Consider the following 24101-nt stretch of genomic DNA (forward strand, 5'->3'; position numbering starts at 1 on the left):
GATTACATGAACTAATAAAACTTTAATTGTTTGAACGGCGCCAAGCACGACACTGGCAGGAATCAAAGACAAAAACGTGAAGGTAAAACAAGGACCGGCATGGGGCTGCGGCGACTAGTTGCCGGCGTCTTCCGCTGGGGGCTCTGGCTCCAGCTCGAGCTCCAGCTTCCTCTGCATCTGGTCTACCACCTCGTCGATGAACCTGCTCACTGCCTGGCAGTGGGTGGGGCCGTCCTCGCTGTCAAACCAGGCGTCCAACAGCGTCTCGAAGGGGAAGTCCGGGTGGCGGAGGTGTTCCCGGGGGAGGAATGTCCCAGCGATATCCCTGGCACACGTGGCGATCTCCCGGTCGCAGAACTTGGAGATCCACACGTCGAGCACCCCGAGCTTCCCCACCATGTCGGAGAAGAACGGTATTAGCGTGCTGACGTCCGTGCCGTCCACCTACGCGGCCCGCAACTCGAATCGCGGCAGCAGGTCGTGCACCGCCTTGGCGATCTCGAGCTGCTTCAGGGTCTCCCTCCGGCGCTACTCCAGCAGCGTGGCATGGTTGCTGCGTGCCAGTGTTACGGCGTGCTTAGACTTGCGGAGGAGGTCCGCCTGCCACGCGATCTCCTTGGCCTTGGCCACATTGTCCTCGCCTGCCTTGACGAGCTCCTCCCGGGTGGCGGCCAACTCGGATTCGAGCTGGCGCTCCTCTCCTTGGCCGAGCTGAGCTCCTTCTCCCGCCGCACCGACGCCGCCGTCGCGTTCTCCGCCGCCTTAGCCTGCTCCTCCACCTTGGTGCGCAGCCCTTGGAGTTGGGAGAGGTAGCTGCAGACCGGCTCGCTCTTCTCGTTGAGGCGAGCCTGGCCGTAGCGAGCACCTCCTCGTGCTCCTTCTCGGCCTTCGCGTGCGCCTCGAACAACGAGTCTAGAGCCTGCCGGTGCTCGGCGCGCTGGACCTCCAGTTGCCGGTGGAGCTCCGCCTCGGGGATGACCGGCGCCGTGGCTTCGTCCCTGGCTGACGGGCCAGGCGCACCTCCTCCCCCAGCCGGGAGAGCTCCTGCCGCTCCCTGTCAACGGCCTGCCGCACCTCGCCAAGCTAGCCCTTCGCGAGCTCGTGGCGCTCCCTCACCTGGTTGAAGGAGGTGACGAACGCCAGCTGCTGCTCCTTGATCGCGTCAAGGAGCTGATGCCCCTGGTCGTAGATGCTTGGGTCCCAGGTGATTGGGTCCCAAGTCGGCCCGGCGAGTATGTCGGAGTTCGGGCCGAAGGCAGCAGTAGATGACGACGAGGCCCCCGCCGCCACTGTTTGGCCGGGGGGGGGGGGCGTCGTCCGCTTGCGGCGGAGCCTCCTGTTGCTTCCCGGCCGCAGCCTTCTCCACGCCCGCGCCCATGGGTTGCGGGGATGGCGGATTTGCCGTTTCCCCGGCAAGAGACGCCTCCTGCGGGGTGACCACGGGATCCACGTCCCCGGCCAGCAAGGCCTAGGATGCGCTGCCGAGCTTCGCCTCGGTAACGACGGCGGGCGCCGCCAACGTCGCGCCCTCCGCGGGGGAGCTGGGCGCAGGAGCCCCTTCCGGCTCCTCCCTCGTCCCTGCGTCCTCGATGTCAGAGCCGAGGTCAACCAGCACGGCGCCCGCTCCCGTCGTGAGCATAATCGGGACTGCGGCAAAGAGTGGAATTAGAACCCAAAAATAAGACGAATTGCCCTGCGAAGAACGCAAGGGGGCTCTGAGTGAGTACCTTGCGGGGCCGTCAAACTTGCGGGAAGAGCTTCCTCCCCTCCCGTTCCGGCCCCTGTCACCGGGCCGCCTGTCATGGGCTGGATTTCACCTGCGAGTTTAGAAGGCGGCACAGTTGCAGGTAAGCAGGCGGGATTAACATATGCCATGGGATCAAGGAGGGGATCGGTACCTGTCGCCGGCTCCTCCTCTACTGGAGTTGGGTCGGCGGTGGGCGCAATGGCGGCGCCGCTGGCCCCCGTGTCGGCCGGGTCAGTGCTGGCGCCGGCCTGGATGCGCGTCCTCTTGCTGGGCGCGATGGGTGGCGAGTCGGCTCTCCCCCTCTTGCCGGCTCCCGACAGGGTGCCGTCCTTCGGGGGGTTGAGCTTGAACTCGAAGCCCCGGAAGAGCCCCCGCTTAGGCGGGGCCGTGGGCGCCCGAGGAGTTGCCGTGCTCCCGGTCACCGTGGAAGACGCCGCGGCTCCGCACGGGGCGGGAGCGCAGCTGCAGTGGCGCTATGCGCCGGCCGATGTAGGTGCACGCCACATCGAGGTCGGTGAGGCCTGCTAGCCGCAGGGTCTTGATCCGCTCGACGATGGGGAGGAGTTCGGCATCGCGGCTGTAGCTTTAGTATCGTTGGGCGCCGGCAGCTCGGTGGGCGTGAAGATGTTGAAGGGGCGCGTAGAGATAAACAAAAACTTTTCCTACGCGAACTCCCAAGATCTAGCCGAGGTAGAAGGCCACGAGGATTACCACTAGACGCGCGGTTGCGGATTATCGATGCGGCGCCTTGATGCAGTGCAGTCCCTCGATCCGATCCAGCCGATCCAATCCCGCGATCGTCGAAGTGCTGAACGTACAGCACCTCTGCCTGTATCCACATGTGCGAGGAGGAGCTCCGGCGGTGGACTGCTAGGTCCGGTGCGACGGTTGGACTGAATAGGGCTAGGGTTCTCAACGCATGAGAGTGGAAAAACCGTGCCCCTTAGGCATCCTACGCCCTTGCTTATATACCGAGTGGAAGTGGGCTCCAGCACTTGTGGCCCATCCACTCTGTGAGTCCAACTTGCATTGTCAGCCCAATTTCAGTTCGGGTCCAACCCGACCAAATACTTGCTCCCGCTCTTAAGTGTGTGACCCTGCAGGCTCTTGGTGACTTGGACACGATTGGAGTCCGACTCTCAATCGATCAATCGGTAGCGGCTCCTAGCAGAACGTGCCGACTCCCAAGTACCATCGAGTCATGACGACGTACCTTCCAATGTGACATACGTCTTAGTCCCTTTTGCCTCACGATATACCTTGTCAAACTATAAGCGATTAATCGTCATTCCTTTAATAGTTCAACTCTCTTCTCGATCTGTGATATACGATTCATCCGACTAACTCTTAGTCGATCGACCCGGTTAGCAGTTAACCAAGTCGCGCATGGCCATGCTTCCCGAATCATATCACTCGAGAGGGCCCAGAGAATATCTCTCCAGTCGGAGGGGCAAAATCCCATCTTGGTTATCCACATCACACAGCTTGATTCTCAGTCAACCCGAACTCTGCCTTTATAACTGCCCTGTTACGGAACAACGTTTGACAGAACCTAAGTTGGTGATCCACAACTCGGATTGTGCGATAACCTCAGGTCTAAGGATTACATTGATTGAGACATGCAAATGACGACCTACTCGTTGCATCTCAATATGGGTCAGTCCGACTCGCTAAACTCTTTAGCCGAGTCCGTGTAAGCTGGAATGACATCACCATGCCCATGACAAGTGGAACCGAGTCATCAGCCAACTTTCACATTAGTCTAGGTTATGTGTCCAGCACAACCTCAATGACTAAGGACAATTTAGTATGAACAACATGAATACATAGTTCCACAATCAAATCACATATTCAATGATACATATCAAATGTTCAAAGAAGGACAACTTAATAATATTTATGAATACTTTGGGAATTACATCATACATGATTGCCTCTAGGGCATATTCCCAACAGATGTACTCCTCCGGCTCCTCCACGCGGACCCAGCACCAGTCCGCACGCCACTCCTTCTCGATTTTCTTCTCCGACCGGACGATGAACTCCGATTTCATCCGGTCGCGGGCGCGGAAGACCACCCCCGACGACATTGCCCCCGCCTGCTCGACGCGCGGGTAGAAGTAGTGCCGGAATAATGCCACCGATGGCATTACCCCGACGAATCCCTCGCGGAGGAATTGGAAGACAGCGAGGAGAAAGAGGGAGGTGGGGTGGAGCTGCACCACCCGGAGCTGGTACGCCTCCATGAGCGCATGGAGGAACAGGGAGTACGGAGGCACCAACCCGGCAAGGATGAAGCGCGCGAACACCCAGAAGTCGTTTTCCTGGTGGTCGGCGCCGGCGGGGAAGATGAGGGTCTCCCCGTACTCGTTGAAATGTGAGGCAACGGCATGCCGGACCTTGTCCAGCGCCTCGCCGTTGTAGCCGGGCCGGAAGTGGGTGCACGAGGCCCTAAGCTCCCTCCTCTTTTGGTCCTTATTTGAAATAGGCTTCTGGGGAGCCGTCTCGCTCCTGCCGGCTGCAGGCCTCTTGGAGCCTTTCCCTTTCTTGGGAGCGGGGGGCGCCATGAGAAGTGTGGGCGAAAGCTGGCTGGAGGCAGGGGTGCGAGGAAGATTGAAGACGAAGGGGAAAAAAGCTGGGGGCTAAGTGATTGCTCCCTAGCACAGCGGCAGGGTCTTATAGCGCCCCAGTGCTAAGCAACGGTCGCATCCGCACCCTACGGGTGCGTTGGGATAATTACGCTCTAAGAGGGGATAACGCAGGGCGTGGCCTTAACCACCCGTGTTTAACAGGGGGGGGGGGTTAGGGCGGAAAACTCGCGCCCACTACTCTGCGCGTAACGGCAGAGCCCTTGAAGCAGCGCATTAGCAGGGCCCCGAACCGGCTCGGGACCCACACGTCGGTTAAGGGCGTAACCCGGCAACCGACCAGGGAAGGTTCTACCCAGGAACAGGCGTTGCCGGCCCACGCCCAGGGGCTACTGTCGCACCAGTGGCACCCAGGGTACCACTACTGCATGACGCATGGGCCACCTCGCTTGCTCTCCGGAAGGATCGCACCCAAGGCAGCTCCGCACGAGCTGCCCGGCGAGTCACCAGCCCGGCAGGGCTAGCCGGGCTCCGGGGATTGCCTAGAAGGGCAACAGAGAAATCCCGCCTGAGCGCTTCCCGGGAAGTTTACTTGCCGGGGAGGGTGTTCCCGGGCGCAAGTGTCCGTTACAAGAGCAGGAGCGAGCGGGAGCAACAGCGGCGCCACGTGGCCGCTCGACGGGCGCGCTGCGCGCAGGGTTCGTCAAGACGAGGAGTGAAGCACACGCCAGCATTAAATGCTCCGACCAAAAGGGGATTCCCCGTCCTTTCAGCCTACAGTGACTGCCCTGGGGTAAATCCTAGGCGCCTAGGCCCCTAGTTGTAGTCGGGGGATCTTTTTACTACTCCCCACCAGCGGAGCCGATGGAGCAGGAGAAAGCCGATGATCTACCAGCGGAGGAGTAGTGATGATGAAGGTAAAACAGTAGATATGTTTGGAGAGAATTCCATATTTGTCACTCAAAATTTGCCCGACCAAATGCCACTCAGAATTTTCTTGTTTCAAATACGCCGCTCAAATTTTGCGTGTGATACAAACATGCCACTACCGTTAGTTGACTGCCTTGGGGAAAGAAAGGGGGCGGGTTGGGCTCTTGATTTGGGGGAGAGAGAGACCGAGACTGATTTTTTAAAAAGCTTTTTTTTTTTTACATTGTGAACCCAAGGGTATTTGTGTGAATAGGAAAAATGACTTAAGGGGCAACTAGCGATCAAATAACGGTAATTCTCTCTTGTGTTTGGGAGGAGCTTTATCTTCCCATGCTGCTGGCGGCTTGCACAGGAATTTTCTGTAGAGAAATAATCTGCATTAATTGGGGTCTTATTTGTGTGGGATTTGATTTCTCTTGTGAAGCGCACGACCTCCAGGATAGATGCGAGTTAATGGAGGGATTTGATTTCTCTCGTGAAGCACACGACCTCCAGGATCGATGCGAGTTAATGGAGGGAAGACGGGCAGCCATTGCGTTGAGACAAAAGCTGCGGGCTCTTGAGGGCTTTCGTCCTCCGGCGCCCCCCGCAGCTTCCGTCTCCAGCTGACATAAGGTGGCATGATCCTCCGATCGTTAATCTTTTCATCTGGCTCTTTATGCGAGCTTGATCTTCATATCGTGTCCCGCAGGTCCGGTGCCAGCTAGCTGTTCGACGGAATGGCCGAGAGGACCGAAATCGAGGAATCAAAGGAAACATCTGAGGATCACATCAGCGCGCTCCCCGATGATCTCCTGCTGGATGTGCTGTCCTTGTTGACGGCGGATGAGGCCGTCCAGACCTGCGTGCTCGCGCGCCGGTGGCGTGACCTCTGGATGCGCCTGCCCAGCTTGCGCCTGTTGTAAAAAAGCCGTTTGCAGAGGCACCAACGTTCAGGAGCACCGAGCATTTCAACAGCTTCGTGAACCGTCTCATCGAGCTCCGTGAGCCATTGTGTCTGGTCGACTGCGAGATCGATCTTTGTCATGACGATACCGATGAGCTAAGCAGTGAGACATTCCCATATCCATATGTCATCCAATGGATCCAGTACGCTTTAGCAAGTCATGCTCGGTTGCTTCGAGTCATTGTCGACGAAGACTATTTTGACCAACAACTACGGCTCAATGTGCCTCTCGTCTCCCAGCACTTGATGACCTTACATCTTAACAGTGTTGACTTGCTCTGCTCCATGGATTTCTCGAGCTGTCCGGTGTTAGAGGATCTAAAGGTTTCCAACTGCGAGATTCACGCGCACATGGTATCATCCAGATCACTCAAGCGTATGTGTATCGGCGGCTGCTGCTTCCCTACTGATTACCGCACTTTGTTATCTACACCAAGCCTTAATACACTGCAGTTATCTACACCAAATGATTGTGACGGCATGACTCCTTTGACTGAAAGCATGCCATTGCTAGAAACAGCATTTGTCAGGCTTGCATTTTCTTCTGATTGCTGTTCCTACTCCAAAAACCTTGCAGTAGGGAATTGTGGTGATGAAAGCTGTGTTGGTTGTTTTGGTTACCCCGTCGGTGGTAATCAGAGTGCTTCTCAATGGTTTGTCCAATGCTATCAATTTGGTCTTGATAGCTAGACCTGAAGAGGTACGCTTGCTATTTGTCATTTGGTAGCAATTAATTACTTCCATCTCTACTTGACATTTTCAGACGCCTTATTTGAATTTTAGTATGCATTTTTGAGGCATGCATGGATGCATATTCAACTTAACCAAGTTGCATATTTCAATTATGAAAGTTTGTGCCTTCGTCCTTGTTCACTGTGGACAGACCTTACCACCATAGTTACGTTTGTGATGATTGTGATATACTATTCACCATTTATACTTTTTGAACTTCTGAGGTCCAGCAAATCCAAAATGCAAGATTTTTTCCTGCGGGAGGAGATATATCCAACCTGATGCAGAGAGAGTTACAATTAGTTGATCACCTGACGAATTTCCTCCGGGTAGTTCCTTAGCCATCATGCAGTATTGGGTAGAGGTAAACCCTTGGGTAGCAATTAAGTTGATGGCTTAGAAGAATGTTCTGATCACAAGTGTCATTCCTAAACCTTAGTATCTCTCGCCCTCCAAGAAGTTCATGGATTCAACGGATCCGAGTCACAAAGCGTGATCTGTCTATGCAAGACTGAGCATGATTCTTTTAAATTTCTTTGGGACTTAAGCTTGAGCCTGTATGCCTGATATACGTGGAATGCTTACATGCAGAGAAACTTAGAAGAGGAAAACTATTAGATGGGTACCAACCTGATGACCTATCTTCTCTCTCGATCTCTCCTTCTCTTCCTTTGTTGTGGCTCATGGGTTCAACATTATGAAGAGGGAAGTGATGGATTCAATGCCTCACGTTCCCCTTGTTGTAGAGGGAAGCTGGGGTGGTGGATCCAGAATTTTTACCATGTGGGTGCAAATTGTACTAATATATCAATTTATAGACTTGGAAACACATGAAACTTGAAAAATTATGAAGAGATTACAAAATTTTGTGGGTGCAACTGCACCCATACCCTGTAACGTGGATCCGCCAGTGCTTGGGAGGCGGTGGCTGAGGATGGGCATGATGAGGTTGCAGTACGGAATTAATTTAGCCTGGCCAGGGTAGGGTGTCAGGGAGGGTAATGGCTGCACTGCCACCTATTTTTTGCTTTACCTATTTAGAATTTGTAATCTCCACCGACGGTCCCTATTAATTTTAACTATCTAATCTTGTAACCTGCAAAACTAGAGTTTGAGTATTTTCTGACTCACGGGCTCACCCATAATTTTTCCAGTATATCTTCAGAAGGGATTTGGCATCATGCCCCGTGTTTAGCAAATTAAAGACTCTTGTACTCAATTGGTGGGTTGCGATTATTGATCTTGATGCACTAGCTTCAGTTCTCCAACACTCGCCAATTCTTGAAATACTCACCCTTGAGCTCAAAGACAATCAGGTTTGTCAGTTTGTGTTCTATATGTACAATGCTAATATATATTTAAAGGTATGTTTAATTGATTTCACAGAAGTACTTTGTGTCCACTAGGACCTCGTAAGCGCGATAGGACCTGAAGAAAACTATGATCCAAGAGAACAACCTTTTGCATGCACACGCCTTAAGGTAGTCAACATTGAATGTGAACAGGACAATGAGAAGGTTCGCAAAATTTTGAAGTTCTTGACTACATGTGGCATACCTGCTGAGCAAATTAGCGTCAAGAAGATCTTTGGGTTGTGGTTAAATTGTAAGTTAACTGTTTGCCATTCTTCATGCTTCATATGTCTGTGCAATTTACCTGAGTTATTCTCTTTCTGGAAGAAAGAACCATGTTCTAACTGATACATTCTAAGATGTCTGCTGTAATTAGCATCAACTATATAGGGTGTATGGCACCCTTTACGAATCCATACATATAGAAAGTCCATTATCCTTGAGTATAGATGGATTAATTACTGGTCAAAAATATAACTGTTCTCATCTTCACATGCAGTTTATTTCTCCCGTTTCTTTTACTCGGAATCTCTAATTATTGTGCGTTTGTCAGTTGTAGTAATTTGATCTTCAGACCCTTGCTAGATATTAAAAAATGTATCACTTGTCATTCATCCAGTAAGGATATAATGACCCTAATTCTCTCTAGATAATGGTGCCTCATTATTTTGCTCTTCTCAACAGGGTTTCATGCTGCCATGCCCCCCCTGCCCCCCTACTGATCAAGCCTGAAACACACTTGATGCTTGGCTGTGAACATGCAATCAGAATTTTTGGCTTAACTCCGGGTTAGAAACTTTTGTCAAGATGCATGTTAAATACTACCAATATTTCATAATGCAAGCTGAAATTTCTGGTATCAACTAAACTTATTGTGACTTCTCATGTTTTTGAAGCTTCGCTTTTGAGAGGTTCCCGAAGGAGCTGGTTTCATCTACTCCAGCGAGATGTCACACCTTCAACCACTGATGGCGACTAAGATGTGTGCCTGGTCATGATATTGTTCTAAACCTCCTCTGGAGTCAGTGGCATTTATCTCTGTTTGGTTTTCAAACTTTCCTTTATTAGTTTTTCGATAAACTCTGCAAACTAGTAGTATCCCTGCCGGATACTATGGCCGGTCAGAACGTTGTCATGGGTTCAATGATTTATGTTGCCACTTCTGGAGATTATCCAAAAAAAAAATCTATTCTACGAAATTTATAATGAGCGAACGTTCGCTCTTTAGTCTCATGGAGCGAATGCTCCGCTACGTGTCATCAAATCAAAGAGAAGAAAACAATTAAATCGATGCACTCTTGTGCTGTGTCGTGACCGTGCTTTCATGCTCTTCAGCTCTTGCCTTATGCCTCTGTTTGTTGCTGCAACATCAACCTCGCAGACCAAAGTACAATACTGATTTCTTGCAGAAAATTAGACAGGGATTAAAATGAACAGCCACAGGCGGCAAAGAACTGGCATGAAAGGCCTCAGCGATCGTCAAGCGAAAGCACTAAACGTTCTGGAGCTTGGAACGCAGCTCCTACTCCATCAGTGAAGAGGAAGAGAAGGGCGCAGCTCCCAGCAAACTTATCAGTTGAGGAAGCCACCATCTCTATAGTCGAAGGGGCCTGCTCAGAGGAGAGGTTCAGCCAGCCAGGAGGTGTGGAAGCTTGAACACTTGAACGCAAAAAGCATTTACTCCCTCTGTCCCATGTTAAGTGACTTTCTATTACATGTATCTAGACGCTTTTTAGGCATAGATACATCCATATTTGAAAAAAATTGAGTCACTTGATATGGGACGGAGTGAGTATAAGGTTTGTCATTGGCTCCTTGTACAATAAGTTCCATTTCTCGACAGTTTTCAGAATAAGCCACCAAACCTGTTTTATATCAGACCATGGATGGTGATTAAAAATTCCAGAGACTCCACAATACAGATGCACAAATAGAGTTTGAATAAAGAAGGAGACATAAGCTTCCAAACTGATTTAGCAACAACATAATAAAAAAAAAGAAATGTTGAACATATTCATCATCAGTGCAGAAGACACAATTTTCAGGTTTCTTAGTGTTTCTTTTCTTCGGATTAATTGTCTCTAGTTAATGATTTGTTAGGGCTTCCACAATGTGCCAAAAGCCAAAAGCCAAATCTCTAGTCAATGATTTTCACTCCAATGTGCCAAAAGCCAAATATCTTTTACATAGGACCCACAAAGCTAAAACAATGATAAATTTATGTTCTCCCTGCTCTTTACCATCCTTGCCCGCGGCCTTTCTCCTCCCTTCTCTGCTTCTCTTCTTCCCTACAGCAAAGAAATCACTCCCTCAAATCGGCTCAAGTATCCGCAATTTCCTTATGCATGTCATAAAAATGGATTCACCATTTGAGAAACTAACCACATGGAAAGCTCGATTCTAGGGGAGCAACTACCGACCAAACAACAGGATGTTTACGTGCATCACCCCTCCAAAATCAATAATTTTATAAAGAGTGCTAGTTAAGTAAGTTCGAGAAGAAGAGTATTGCTGGATTAAATCATCAGGCTCATCTGTGAAAACCACCTGCTGGACAATCTGCTCAAGCTCATGCCATTGTTCCATGAATTGGCCGGAAAGAATCCTTCTGAAAGTAAGTTTTAGATACTGATCATCCCAAACAGAATCGAATGTAGAAAATTGTTCATTGCTAATAATGCAGGTAGGCCAGAACTGAATAGACAAAAGGGAGGACCCAAACCAGGTGACCTCCCGGAACCTGATTTTAACCTCATTCCAACATGGCATCGATAGTCAAATTTGATGGATTAGGCATCCCACATGACACCTTCCGAAAATCTGGACACACCTCCTCAGTTTTACTACTCCTCAGATCCATATTATTTGTCGTAACTTTGTCTAGATATGTATGTACCTATACAATGAAACGCGTCCAGATACTTGCGTATCTACACAAAGCTGCGACAAATAATATGGATCGGAGGGAGTAGTAAAAATGTATTTGGGTTGTTATTAGCATATTTAGAGTCAACAATAGATTTCGAGAGTTTATCCTCGTCTTGGATATTTCTCTTGATCCAGGACCCCAAAACGTCAAAGATTGACATCTTGAAGACAAGGGGTGCCAAGCCCACCAACTCTTTTCTAGTACAAATCAAATGCCAATTAGCAAGGTGGATTTTTCTTTCCCCTTCAGAACCACTCCAATGACAGTGGACCCTTTGGGTGTTAATTACAGGATTTTGTCTATTAAAGGATGCATGTCTTCCCTTTTTAACTCGTCATAGTGCAGGGGGGTTCCTAAGTGTCTTCCCTTTTTAACTCGTCATAGTGCAGGGGGGTTCCTAAGTGTTTAATGGGATTGTCCCCAAATTAAAAACACATCGAAATATATCCTTATGGGGAAGGACCTCTTCAGTGGACCCATTAAAAGGAATCGACGTAGTTTTATTGTAATTGTTTATCATTCTATAAACCTGCTAAAAAACATACCAACGCCCACATTAAATTAATAGGTAGGTAGAATCATTGGGGGTAAACATGATTATGTCATCGGCATACTGAAGAGAAACCTCCCCCCAGGACAATGATTGGGCCTAAGACCTTTAATAAGATTATGTGTTGTAGCTTTAATAAGCATTTTGGTTAATACATCAATAACAAGATAAAAACGTAGAGGGGAGAAGGGTCGCCTTGCCTAATACCTTTACCAGTGAGGAAAAATATCCTCTCGATCTGATTAATTTTTACCCCAGTAGAACCATTATGTGAGATTTGTTTAATCCAAGAAATCTGCCTCTGACAAAACCCTCTTTTCTCAAGTAATGCATAAAGGCATTCTAAATTAACTTTGTCAAAAGCTTTTTCATAATCAAGCTCTGCTCATGAGACTGATGGACATCATGCAAGACCTCATGTGCAGTGACAAAACTTTTTAAATATACTAGTCCTACCTCCGATAAAGATAGATTATTTGAACAAAGAAACCTATCAACAGAGCTAACTTATTGCTTAAGACCTCGGTGAAAATCTGAAAAATGTTGTTTTAGAGGCAAATAGGCCTAAACTTTTTCATGGTAGAAGCATCTTGTTCTTCTGGGTTTAGAGCAAGGATGGCAAAGTTGAAACGAAAAATATAAAGCTTTCCATCATAGAAATCTGCAAACAAAACAAGGAGGTCGTCCATGATGAGATTTAGAGATATCATTTTTTTTTGGAAAAACATGAACGGAAAACCATCAGGGCCAGGAGCACCATCTAAATAAGAATCAAAGACAACTTTCGTAATATATTCCTCAATAAAAGGGAGGGTAAGGAGTAAATTTTGACCAGGAGAAATTTTGTCATGAAGGAGAAAGAAACCATCCTGCAAAGAGAAACCATTTCTTTCTTCGAAACTAAAGAGTTGCTTATGAAAGTCAGAAGCAATAGAAAGCATTAATTTTGTTGGTATCGATCAGAGGTGATAATAGAGGGGCCCTTAAGAGAATGAAGTTTTTTTTTCTCCTTTGATTGGCAACTACATGAAATTAAGGAGTATTTTTGTCACCCTCAAGAATATTTCTATCCCCTAGACATTTGCTTTGCTTTAGTTTCTTCTTTAATCCAAATAGAAGACATTTCAGCATGGATTTCGTCCATCCTCTTTTAATTTGATCAAAGTCAGAGAGGGGTGGGTGGGGTGGTTCAACTTCAATGTATTATCCTACTTTTCCATCAAGTCCTTTCGGGACCTAAGGGCAGCCTCAATGTTCCTACAACCCTTGGTATAGCCTCAATGTATAGAGGTTGATACATTTATTAGATTTTGTAAATGCATGTTACTATCATATACAAAAAGGTAAAAAAAAAGACAATTTGCCATCTAGTCTAAATGGAGTATTAGGAAAGGGTATTCTAAACTTTTCACTTCAATAAAAAATTAAAATAAATATACTCACCTCCGATGATGTCTCCCTGAGAATCCCAATCCCCGCCGTTGCGCTCGTGCCGCAGTTCTCCTCGTAGACCGCACCGCCCTTGTCCTCCCAGACCGTGCTGCCGCCTGTTAAGTCCTAGAATTCGTCTAGGTGTAGATCTAGCCGGGTATACTACTTTCTGTGATTCGAATATGGCATACGGGTATGGGGCTAGAGAGAGAGAAGGATAGAGGGATGTGTACCTTCGCCTTGGGACGACGACAAGCTTGACGGCACGGCGTGGATGGAGCTTCCCGTCGCCTCTGCGCAACCCTAGATAGGAAGGGATTGTCGGTGGGGAGTTTGGCTATGCAGTGAACCTAGTAGTGCGTGCCCCGGCCCCCCACCTCTTTATATAACGCAGCTCGACAGGGGCCCGCCAACCATATTGGGTTGGGCGCCCCTGATCAGGGCGCGTCAGATCTAGGCCCGATGTGCCGTTGGGCCCACACGGCTGGGAGATCACTCTAACATTCTCCCCCTTGATGTCAACTTTCTTTTAACTATATACCTTTTGCTTTACTTGTTTCACCACCGATTAGTACGTAGAGCATGTTTCATCATCTCAGCTCAATTGCCGATAGAATCAGACAGCTACGACATACCTTTCAATGTTGAAACAAATTCTGTTCTTTTCGGGCCATTCTTTATCAAGGAATCATAGGCTTTTCCTTAAACCCAAGCCGGCTAAGTGTTCCTTGAACACACTGGGTGGTAGGCCTTTCGTAAGCGGATCCGCAAGCATATCCTTTGTCTTTATATGCTCGAGACTTATAGTGTGATCCTGAATTTTATCTTTCACAACATAATACTTTATCGCAGTACATCTTTAGTGGTTTGTCGATACAATCCACTACTTTCAAGTCAGGCATAAATTTCTTTAATCATATCGCCTCCCCGTGGCCTCATAACATGCTATAAATTCTGCATACATCGTGGACGATGCAACTATTGATTGTTTGGAGCTTCTCCACGAAATAGCTCCGCCTGCGAGAGTGAATACATATCCTGACGTGGATTTTCTATTATCTTTATCTCCCGCAAAGTCTGCATCTGAATACCCTCTTATCTCTAGTGAATCAGATCTTCTATATGTTGGCATGAGGTCTTTTGTGCCTTGCGCATAACGCAATGCTTTCTTTACCATTTTCCAATGCTCTATGCCTGGATTTTCTTGATATCTACCGAGTACCTCGGTGATAAAAGCTAAGTCAGGGCGAGTGCACACTTGTGCGTACTGTAGGCTTCCAACGGCCGAAGCATATGTAACCGTTTTCATTTGATCGATCTCATATTGACTTTTGGGACATTGAAATTTCCTGAAACTGTCGTCCTTGACTATAGGAGCAGGTGTGGCATTGCTCGCATGCATATTGTATTTCTTTAGAATCTTTTCTAAATATGCCTTTTGCGATAGTCCTAGAACCCCATTTTTCCTATCTCGGTGAATTTCTATGCCCAAGACATATGACGCTTCACCAAGATCTTTCATATCAAAATTTGAGGACAAAAACTTCTTTGTTTCTAGTAGTAGACTGACATCGCTGCTAGCAAGCAGGATATCATCCACATACAAGATTAGGAAAATGTATTTCCCACTTTTAAACTTTGCATAAACACAGTTGTCCTCAACATTCTCTTTAAACCCAAATTTCTTAATGGTCTCATTAAATTTTATATACCACTGTCTAGAGGCTTGCTTTAATCCATAAATGGATTTCTTTAGGCGGCATCCCATGTTTTCCTTGCCTTCCATGACAAAACCCTTGGGTTGTTTCATGTAGACTTTTTCTTCTAAATCCCCATTTAGAAATGTCGTCTTTACATCCATCTGATGTAGCTCTAAATCAAAATGCGCCACTAGTGCCATTATTATTCTGAAGGAATCTTTGCATGAGACTGGTGAAAATGTCTCATTGTAATCTATTCCTTCTCTTTGTGTAAATTCTTTTGCCACGAGTCGTGCTTTGTATTTTTCTATATTCCCTCTAGAGTCATATTTGGTTTTGTAGACCCATTTACAGCCTACCGTTTTGGCTCTTTTAGGAATTTCCCCTACGGAAGCACACTCTGCAATTGAGCCCACAATAGCATGCTCAATTGTGTTCTTTATAAAAGCCATACACTTTTTGTTGGCGTTGAGCCAGTTTTTGTTCTCGAGGGTGTATGACATCTCCAATGGAGCATACTCCCTCTTCTTTTCCTCCCAAGCAGCATCATCATCTTTTACATCCCTGACTGGCTCTGTAGACTTTGGTGGCTGTGGAGTATCAACCACCAAGTCCACATCGGCACAAACAAAAGCCAGGTCGACTTTCTTTCTCCACTCAGTGTAGTTGTCACCCCTGAGGGTTGGTACATCCTTGAGGCATCCCATCAAGTAGTACCCTCCTGAAACCACAATGACGTCAGAAGATAACAACAATTGCATGCATTAATCCAACATTGGTCAAAATTGGTACATACAACTGTTTGTGCAATTTAATCTATATCACCGTTGGGCAGAAAATAGAATTAAATGCACACTTTACCTATTAATCATGATCATGCTATTAATGACGTTGGTCAAGAAAAACATAACACGATCACAATTAACATAAATCACTTTTAATCATGTTCTTTTAATTTTAACAACACTTTTAAAACTATTTGCAGCGGAAACTATGAACAAAAACTATAACTTTATACTTTTCAGAAGCATCATTTTACACTTTATAATCATGTTCTTTTCTCGTTGGTTCAGTTTGAATAGGATAAAAAATTAGACCAAATACAGCAAAACTGAAACATATACAGCAAAATAAATGCATCTTAAAAAAAAACTTTCGTCGCACAGCCTGCTCGCGCTCGCGCTAGCATGCCCACCTGCGCGTTGGGCAGCACGCTGCCAACCGCGGCCCAACGGCTTTCTTTCGCGCTCGCGCGCCCCTAGCCCGTGGCCTGCACGCGCTCGGCCCGCCGCGGCCCAAAGCCTCTCTCGTGCACGTGGCCCAATGGCCCACGTCGCTCTCGTGGCCCGCCAGCGGAGGCAGCCTTGCCAGGCTCAATCCTGGCCGTCTTTTCGGATCCGACGGCCGGACGCGGGTTTCGGTTGGATAAAACCAACCCGCCTGAAACCCTAGCGTGTGAAACCCTAACCACAATCTTTCTGCGCAACGACGGCGGAGGAGCTCTCGGCCGGTCCGGTTGGCGCGCCGGCGAGCGACGGCGAGCCGCCCCCCCGGCCCTTCTTTTCCCCCGCCTCCCTTTTCTCTTTCTCTGCTCCTCTTTCCGGCGAACTCACCGGCGTGGAGGGAGTGGCGTCGTCCCCGGCCACTGGCGACATGCGCGCGTTGCCATCAAGCAACCGGCGGCGGCGCCCTTTTCCCGGCGGCCGACGCTCGGACGCTGACGACCGGCGGCGGCCCGCACGAGTAAGTTTCATCTTTTCTCTTTTAGGGTTAGGGTTTTTCTCTTTTGATTTTCCTTTTCCTTTTCTTCTTTCTTTGTTCTATCCCGAGCAGATCTACAACTTCGACATGCTCTGATAACAATGTTAAGTCCTAGAATTCGTCTAGGTGTAGATCTAGCCGGGTATACTACTTTCTGTGATTCGAATATGGCATACGGGTATGGGGCTAGAGAGAGAGAAGGATAGAGGGATGTGTACCTTCGTCTTGGGACGACGACGAGCTTGACATTGCGGCCATGTTGATGGCGAGGGAGCGACGGTGAGGGAGAGACGACCGGGGGGGGGGGGGGGCGACGGTGTGGACGGAGCCTTTCGTCACCTTTGCGCAACCCTAGATGAGAAGGGATTGTCGGTGGGGAGTTTGGCTATGCAGACCTAGTAGTGCGTGCCCCGGCCCCCCACCTCTTTATATAGCGCAGGACGACAGGGGCCCACCAACCATATTGGGTTGGGCGCCCCCGATCAGGACGCGTCAGATCTAGGCCTGATGGGCCGTTGGGCCCACACGGCTGGGAGATCACTCTAACACCGCCGTCTTCTTCCCTCGCCGCGCCACTTTCCTCAGCTTGCGCCGCCATTGTCCTCCCAGACCCCGCCGCCACCGTCCTCTCTGCCCACGCCAATATATGCTCGAAAGAGATGAAATTGGACGACGAACTGAACGAATCGCCAACGCTGGCAACGCAGCAATCAATTCCTCCACTAATTCTTCTTGTTCCACGACAGAAGGTTCTCCCGTGTCAAGATCCCAAAAAATGAGCTCGGAAGAGATGATGGCGCATGATCTCCTGTTCTACCTCCTCAGCTCCTCCGAGGCTGGTCCGGTGCTCCCACCTTGCCATGACAGCCTATCATGACGGCAGGAATCAACAGGAGCATGTAGTTCCCTGTCCAAGCGCGTGTGAGCACGCGCTGATTTCTGTTGTTTATGCGGAGCTGGGCCGAGACGCTGCTGTGTTGCTTGCGGCGCGAAGTGCGGGCGTGACTGTGTGAGCACGCGTGGTAGCTGTGGCAGAGGGTGGTGCTGGCAAACGGTGCTCCACGCATCTAAATTAAATCGGAGTGTTAAGGAGTAACAACTAATCGCCCTTAGATCAAAGAGAATGAACAGTCTAAATTAACATCGGGGTACTCTCCAGAAGGGCTTAAAAAAGGGTAGGTTGCAAGTGGGTATAAAAAACTAAGCATGACTTCAATGGGAATATCGAAAGGTTCGAAGCAATACTCGTAGCAAAAGGCTTGTCACAAAGTTAAGGGATTGATCGTATTGAAATCATTACATCGGTCTTAACGAAATATTACTTAAGAATTGTCATGACAAAAGCAGCTCATTATTTAGAGCTACATCACATGGGTGTTAAAATGACGTTCCTTAATGGTGACCGAATGAAGATGGATTAAATGGCTCAACCAGAAGGTTTTGTCATTGAAGACAAGGGCTGAACATATGGCATGTCAGTTGAAAATGAAATTATGGGTTAAACACGCGAGCCTTTGAGAGGGCTGTTGTGTGCCATAGTCGTGCAGAGAGAGTGTCCCCTCGTAATAATTGTAGATGGTTTTTACCTGTTCCTCAAAGGTCAGGCATAAAACCCGTTATCCGATCCCCAAACCTGAAAAGCGCCCAAAGCCCGTAGTCTGATGTTTTTCGTCAGGTAATAGATTCAAAAACCTGATATTAGTTCAGGTAATTCGGGATTTAACTCCTGGTACTCAAAAATCCTGAATAGCCCAAAAACCCAGCAGACCAATGGATAAATTCTCACTTTTAGGTTCAAGTCGACCCAACAAACTAAACTAGCCCGCACCCCTCAGGCCCACAAACTCTGGCGTCTCACACGACCCTGGCCACCGCATCCTCCGGACCATTCCCAGTCCCATTCGCATCGCACCGCTCAACCCTAGACGCTACTCCTGAGTCCGGACTTAGCAACTGCCATGTCGCCGCCTTGCCACGGCTCAACGTCATCGTGACCGGCTGCCGCTCATCACCACCCACGCCGGGCGTCCGCAACGCACAAGCCGGCGACGACACGACCCCTCCCGGATCCGACTCCCAGCTCGTCCGTCTTCTCGCGCCCAGCACCCGGAACGCAGGTGGAGGGGGCAATCCGCACGGTCGCGGCAACTGAAGGAAAGCACCAACTACAGAAGAAACGTGCAATGTATGTCCTGTCCTATTTCTATTTCCTCATATGGTACTTATATTTGCCTGATCTGGTGTTATTTTCGTGCTATAATTTTGGGTGGTAGTTTTGGAAATCCATTTTTTTTTACCCGAATTACCTGACCCAAATTTTTGGGTTAACCGGAAGTCCCAACCTGAGTTTGCTTTTTTTTTTAGGGAAGGCCAACAGGGCTAGCTTTATTAAAACTCAAATAAGAGTAACATCATCAATGAGGAGAGGAATAAGAAAACTAGGAGGATTGTCCAACCAAACATTCGGTGGATCATCCCTAGCTACCCTAGCTAGCTCATGTGCAACATGGTTTGCCTCTCTTGGACAATGCTCTATGATCACCTTTCCGAACTCTTTCAAAGCTTCAATGCAATCAATATATATGGCTGCAGCTGGAGACCAGGGCCAGTTATCGCTATCCATATCCTGAACTACCTCCAAGCTGTCCGAGCTGATCAGTAGATTGGAACAACCAAGGCTTTTAGCAAAGTACATAGGGGTTTTCATCTAAATCAAAGTAAATTCCTTATACCTAGAAAATGTATTTTTCTCTCTTCTTATCTTTTCACCAGGTTTTGAGGAAATGCACATGCACTGAGCTAGTACAATGATTTTACCATAAAACATTTAACCCAGCATGTACAATGTAATATAGCCTTTTTGGTACAACCGGGAGTAATTACCGCCCCCTCCTCCCTAAGGGCATGTACAATGGTTGATAAGACCGGCTTCTCTTATATGTTCCACGTCATTTAGATAAGACAATAAAACATGTTGTACAATAGGTCATCTTTTAGTGCTAATCACCTGCATCCTTTGTTTCATAGGATTGCAAACCATAAATTTTTTTCCATAGGATTCATTTAATTTGAATTAGATTTCATAGGAAAAATTTCATCGACTCCAACCTCTTAGAAAAAATATTTACGTTTTTCATGTGCACCATCAAACATCATTTGAATCCTGTAGTATTCAAGATAACATGACGCTCTGATCCTATAGTTTTCCTGTTCCGGTGAATCAAAGCGGCCCTAGAAGGCCAGCACATTTTCATGAGGCCATATATTGACCCATTTTCATGCTAGTCAGTCATGCCATGGGAGTAGTCTTTCGTCTGCCCCAAACTTCCAGCAGTCAGAGCTGTTGACTAGCTTTACTTCGTTCCATGTAACTCTGAATTTTCATAGACTCTATGAGTTTTCCTCCCTTTATTTGCTTGCTCTTCTCATGTTTCTCCTCTCCCGCATGCAGATCCTGCCTGTTCGACATAATGGCTAAGGAGTGTAAGAGCAAAAGAGGACCCTTGTGGAGCGGTGAGGACCGCATCAGCGCCCTTCCCGACGAGCTCTTGCAGAAAGTGTTATCCTTGTTGCCGGCAGATGGGGCCGTGAGGACATGTGTGCTCTCCCGTCGGTGGCGCCACCTATGGAGGTCCACTCACAGCTTGCTCCTCTACCACACCGGACTGGGGACATGGTTCAAGAGTGTAGAGAAATACAACAAGTTCGTCAACAATCTGATCTTCCTTCGCGAACTCTCACCTCTTGTGAACTGTGAAATCAGTCCATATCCAGACGAGGCCCATGACGCATACACAGATATGGATTTATGGATTGACTACTTTTTAATGAGACAGGTTCAGGTGCTTGAAATCAATGGTGACAAAGGCATTGGTGACAAAATAAATTTCGACATGCCTCTCGTGTCCCAACATTTGAGGATCTTAAATCTACAGTTTGTTGATTTCTCTGTGGATATCTCGGAATTGCCGGTATTGGTGGATCTAAATTTGAAAAAATGCGGCATTTGGACTCAGGAGATGTCATCCATATCGTTACAGCGTTTGAGCATTTCAACATGTCGTGTAGATGACGAGATCCGCGTTTGTATTTTTGCACCATGTCTTACTTCACTTCTGCTTGACGGTTTTCAAGGGAGGACTCCGTTGCTTGAAGACATGCCATTGCTAGAAACAGCTTATATTAGGCTGGGCTTTGGCAGTTTGGATTATTGCGACTATTATTATGATGACCCTGGGTATTGTCCACATGAAAGCTGTGTTGGTTGTTATGTTGGAGATTATCAGAGCGTGCTTCTCAATGGCTTGTCGAATGCTAGCCATCTGGAGTTGATATCTCATCCTAAAATTGTAAGCATACTAACTACTGTTTCCACTCCTATCATTGTTTGTTATTCACTGGTTATTTGGTTAATTTTGTTTGTTGTATATATCACCATCCATTCCTAGACATGCATAAACACAAAATTTATCAACTTTAGGGATTATGACAAAAATCATTCTTAAATGTGTGGTTTGTACTTTTCAAACTTCTGAACGTAGTATAATTTGGGAATTTAAGATTGATCGGCAACTATTAATTTCATTAGGGCTAGTGAGTTGAGTGCCTGTCCTGTACGGGCAGTATATCCAGATGCAGAGGAACTTCAACATGCACCACGAGTTATGAACAGTTCTTGTTACTACTTTTACTAAATACAACCTATACTTTAAGAAGGGGGGGAGCCAGGTGAATAGTTGAGAGGGGGCACTTTAAACATTCTTAAGAAGTTATAACTCAAATTAGAGGGGGCATCAATGGTGAAAATCTACAATTTGTATTGGTATATCAAAATTGAGTGGATCCGCCCATGCTTTAAGACAGCAAACTATTTCATGTATTTTGTCCAATCAAGCCATTATTTCTATTGGAGTTAGCAATGATCCATTTTCTGTTTTTCTGATGTCCTGACCCATGCTATACACTGTCTTCCCATATACAAGTGGCATAAACAATCCTTTGATGAACTTTCTGGTTACCATAGAATCTATAGTTATCAATGCTTGTTTCTTCAGTTTTTCTGATTGCATGTTAATAGCTAGTCTACGAGTTTTTTTTAATTCTTGTGCAATTTCTTTAGTATATCTATGAAAGGGATTTGGAATATCGCCCCTTGTTTGCCAAATTGAAGACTCTGTTACTCAACGAATGGTGTGCGGTTCTGAACCTACATGGACTAGTTTCCATTCTCCAGCAATGTCCTATCCTTGAGGAGCTCACGCTTCAGTTTTATAATATTGAGGTATATATGTTTGGCTTGTGAGTTCTCTTTATATATCAACAATGGCCCAATATATGCATGGTTATGTTGATGACACTACATATATGATTGATCTGAATTCCTATAGGACTTTATCTTTGACAAAATAGAAGGAAGTGAGTATCCAATAGAGCAATCATTTTTTGCAAGTGCGCAACTTAAGTTAGTTACCATTGAATATGAAGAGATCGATGAGAGGGTTTCAAACACATTCAAGCTCTTGAGTACCTGTGGGGGCATACCTAAGGAGCACATTAACTTGAAGCCCAGGCGTTCATGCTTTTATTGTAAGTTAACTATATCCCCCTCTCCATGCTTCGCACTTTCAATTCCTTTATTCTAGTTATAAGAGCAAAGCTAGGCACGGCCGCACGGCATATTCTAACATTTAATTATAAAACGATGTCTGCTGTAAGTATACATCAATTCTGAGTGTTCAAAAGTCTATCCGTGTTCAACCCTTTAGCATGGATATGGATTGTAAGCGGAGTTATGAACGTCTGTTCAGCTTCACCTAACTAACGTACTAATTACAATGTAATTGTTGGTTACAAATCCACCATTATGCAAACAATATTGCTTCTCATGCATCCTTAGACAACTTTACATGTCCACTTGCCGGGTTACATCTGACCAAAAATCTCCAACTGGTCTATTTTTACTTTTACTGGATCCGGTAATTACCATTTTGCTCAACGGAAATTGATGGCCGTGCTGTCAATAATTAACACTACTGAGGAAACTAGCAAGCCACTCTTCTGTGAATTGAAGGCTGAAGCACTGTTAAGCCATGGCTAGCTGTGATCTTGTGTCTAGCTAGTACACGCAAATGACCTCCTATATATGCAATTAAACATTTCTTGTGGCGTCGCAGAAGAAACTTAGTGTCTTTTTTTTGTGTGCAGGCTTCAGTTTCGAGAAAAACTCAGATAATGACGACGCTAGACCCTCAGCCCGGCTGTATGATGACGACGATTGAGATGGGTGTCTGATCCCGATGTTGTTCCAAACCGTCTGTGCTTTTTGTTTAAAGTGTCTGTAATCGTGAGTCTCGACTAGACCTGAAAATATGTCCTTGTTGGCACAACTCAGCAAAACGGTTTCAGTTTGTTCAAGTGGTAGTGGTAGTTGGTTATATATGGAGATATATATACTCGTCGTCGGAGCATTGCTATGAAATGTGGACAGGATCGACATGTCTGTTTTTATCAAATTTGATGAATCAATTAATATTGCCAGTCATGATCATTTTCTCAAAAATAGGCGCTTAATTCTTAATGTTTTATCAAATTTGATGAATAATTGGAGTTAGTTACGACAAACCTGTGATTGATCCGAAATATTTTTTAAACGAGTCTAAGAGCATCTCCAGCCAGGCCCGCATTCAGCGTCTGGCGCGGCTGATTTTTAAGCTGTTTGGGGGGCGCGGGCGCAAAATAAAATTTGGGGATCCGACGCTTCCTAGCTGTGCCCCCAATACCAAAATTCAAAAAAACATGGAGAAATTTGATTAAACTCGGCAACATTTGATTAAGCTGGACGAAATTTAATCAAAATAAAAAAAACCTAGCAGCCGCCTACTCGTTGTCGTCGGTGAGGTTATTCCACCAGTCGCATCGTCTCCCTCCTCGCCGGCGGGCTCATCGTCATCGAGCCTGACAACGTCGCCGCAGTGGAGCGCCTTCTCGGCCACAGCAAGCTCCTTCTTGTGCTCGCGCTCGCTCCAGGCGATGAGGTCCTTCTCCTACCAGTTTAGGTCGAGGCGGCACGCCTTCTTCGCCGCTCGTTTTCCCGTAAATTCCTCCAAGTTGTCGGCGTGGCGGAGCACGAGCGCCTTGCGCTCGCCCTCCGACAGGGTCGCCCAGGCCTTCTCCTTCTTGGGCGGACCAGGTGGAGATGGCCGCTGGACGGCGACGGCGCCCACGGGAGGAGCCGGGTGATGGGTTCGTTGCATGGAAAAAAAAAATTCCTACGACAAATGTGAAAGAAACTCAAGATCATATCTAATAGATGCAAGTAACGAGAGGGATTATGAGCATCATACCCTCGTAGACCACAAAGCGTTACGATCACGGAATCGTTGTTGGCGTAGTGGAACTTTCGATGAGATCAATCTCAGTGCAGAACCGACGGCAC

General features: G+C 47.2%; 1 protein-coding gene and 1 long non-coding RNA gene across 4 annotated transcripts; both read left to right on the forward strand.

Moving 5' to 3' along the window:
* Positions 1–5560: 5560 nt before the first annotated feature.
* On the forward strand, positions 5561–9504 carry LOC112272372. Of its 2 annotated transcripts, none has more exons than XR_002966078.1 (6): positions 5561–5880; positions 5957–6911; positions 8098–8259; positions 8330–8548; positions 8980–9083; positions 9192–9504. It is a non-coding gene; the product is annotated as an uncharacterized LOC112272372 (long non-coding RNA). The 2 variants fall into 2 exon arrangements; XR_002966077.1 differs by having other exon boundaries at positions 8350–8548.
* A 9039-nt stretch (positions 9505–18543) lies between these two features.
* On the forward strand, positions 18544–23207 carry LOC104584613 (F-box/FBD/LRR-repeat protein At5g22660). 2 transcript variants are annotated; one of them, XM_010239554.3, is made up of 5 exons: positions 18544–18851; positions 20118–21015; positions 21786–21947; positions 22054–22252; positions 22871–23207. In XM_010239554.3, exons 2-5 carry the CDS (start codon positions 20137–20139, stop codon positions 22942–22944), a joined length of 1314 nt encoding a protein of 437 aa, XP_010237856.1. In that variant the 5' UTR covers positions 18544–18851; positions 20118–20136; the 3' UTR covers positions 22945–23207. The 2 variants fall into 2 exon arrangements, with proteins under 2 accessions (XP_010237856.1, XP_024311027.1); XM_024455259.1 differs by lacking the exon at positions 18544–18851 and adding an exon at positions 19259–19383.
* Positions 23208–24101: the final 894 nt, after the last annotated feature.

This window comes from Brachypodium distachyon, chromosome 4 (assembly GCF_000005505.3).
Source record: "Brachypodium distachyon strain Bd21 chromosome 4, Brachypodium_distachyon_v3.0, whole genome shotgun sequence".
NCBI classification, from domain to species: Eukaryota; Viridiplantae; Streptophyta; class Magnoliopsida; order Poales; family Poaceae; genus Brachypodium; species Brachypodium distachyon.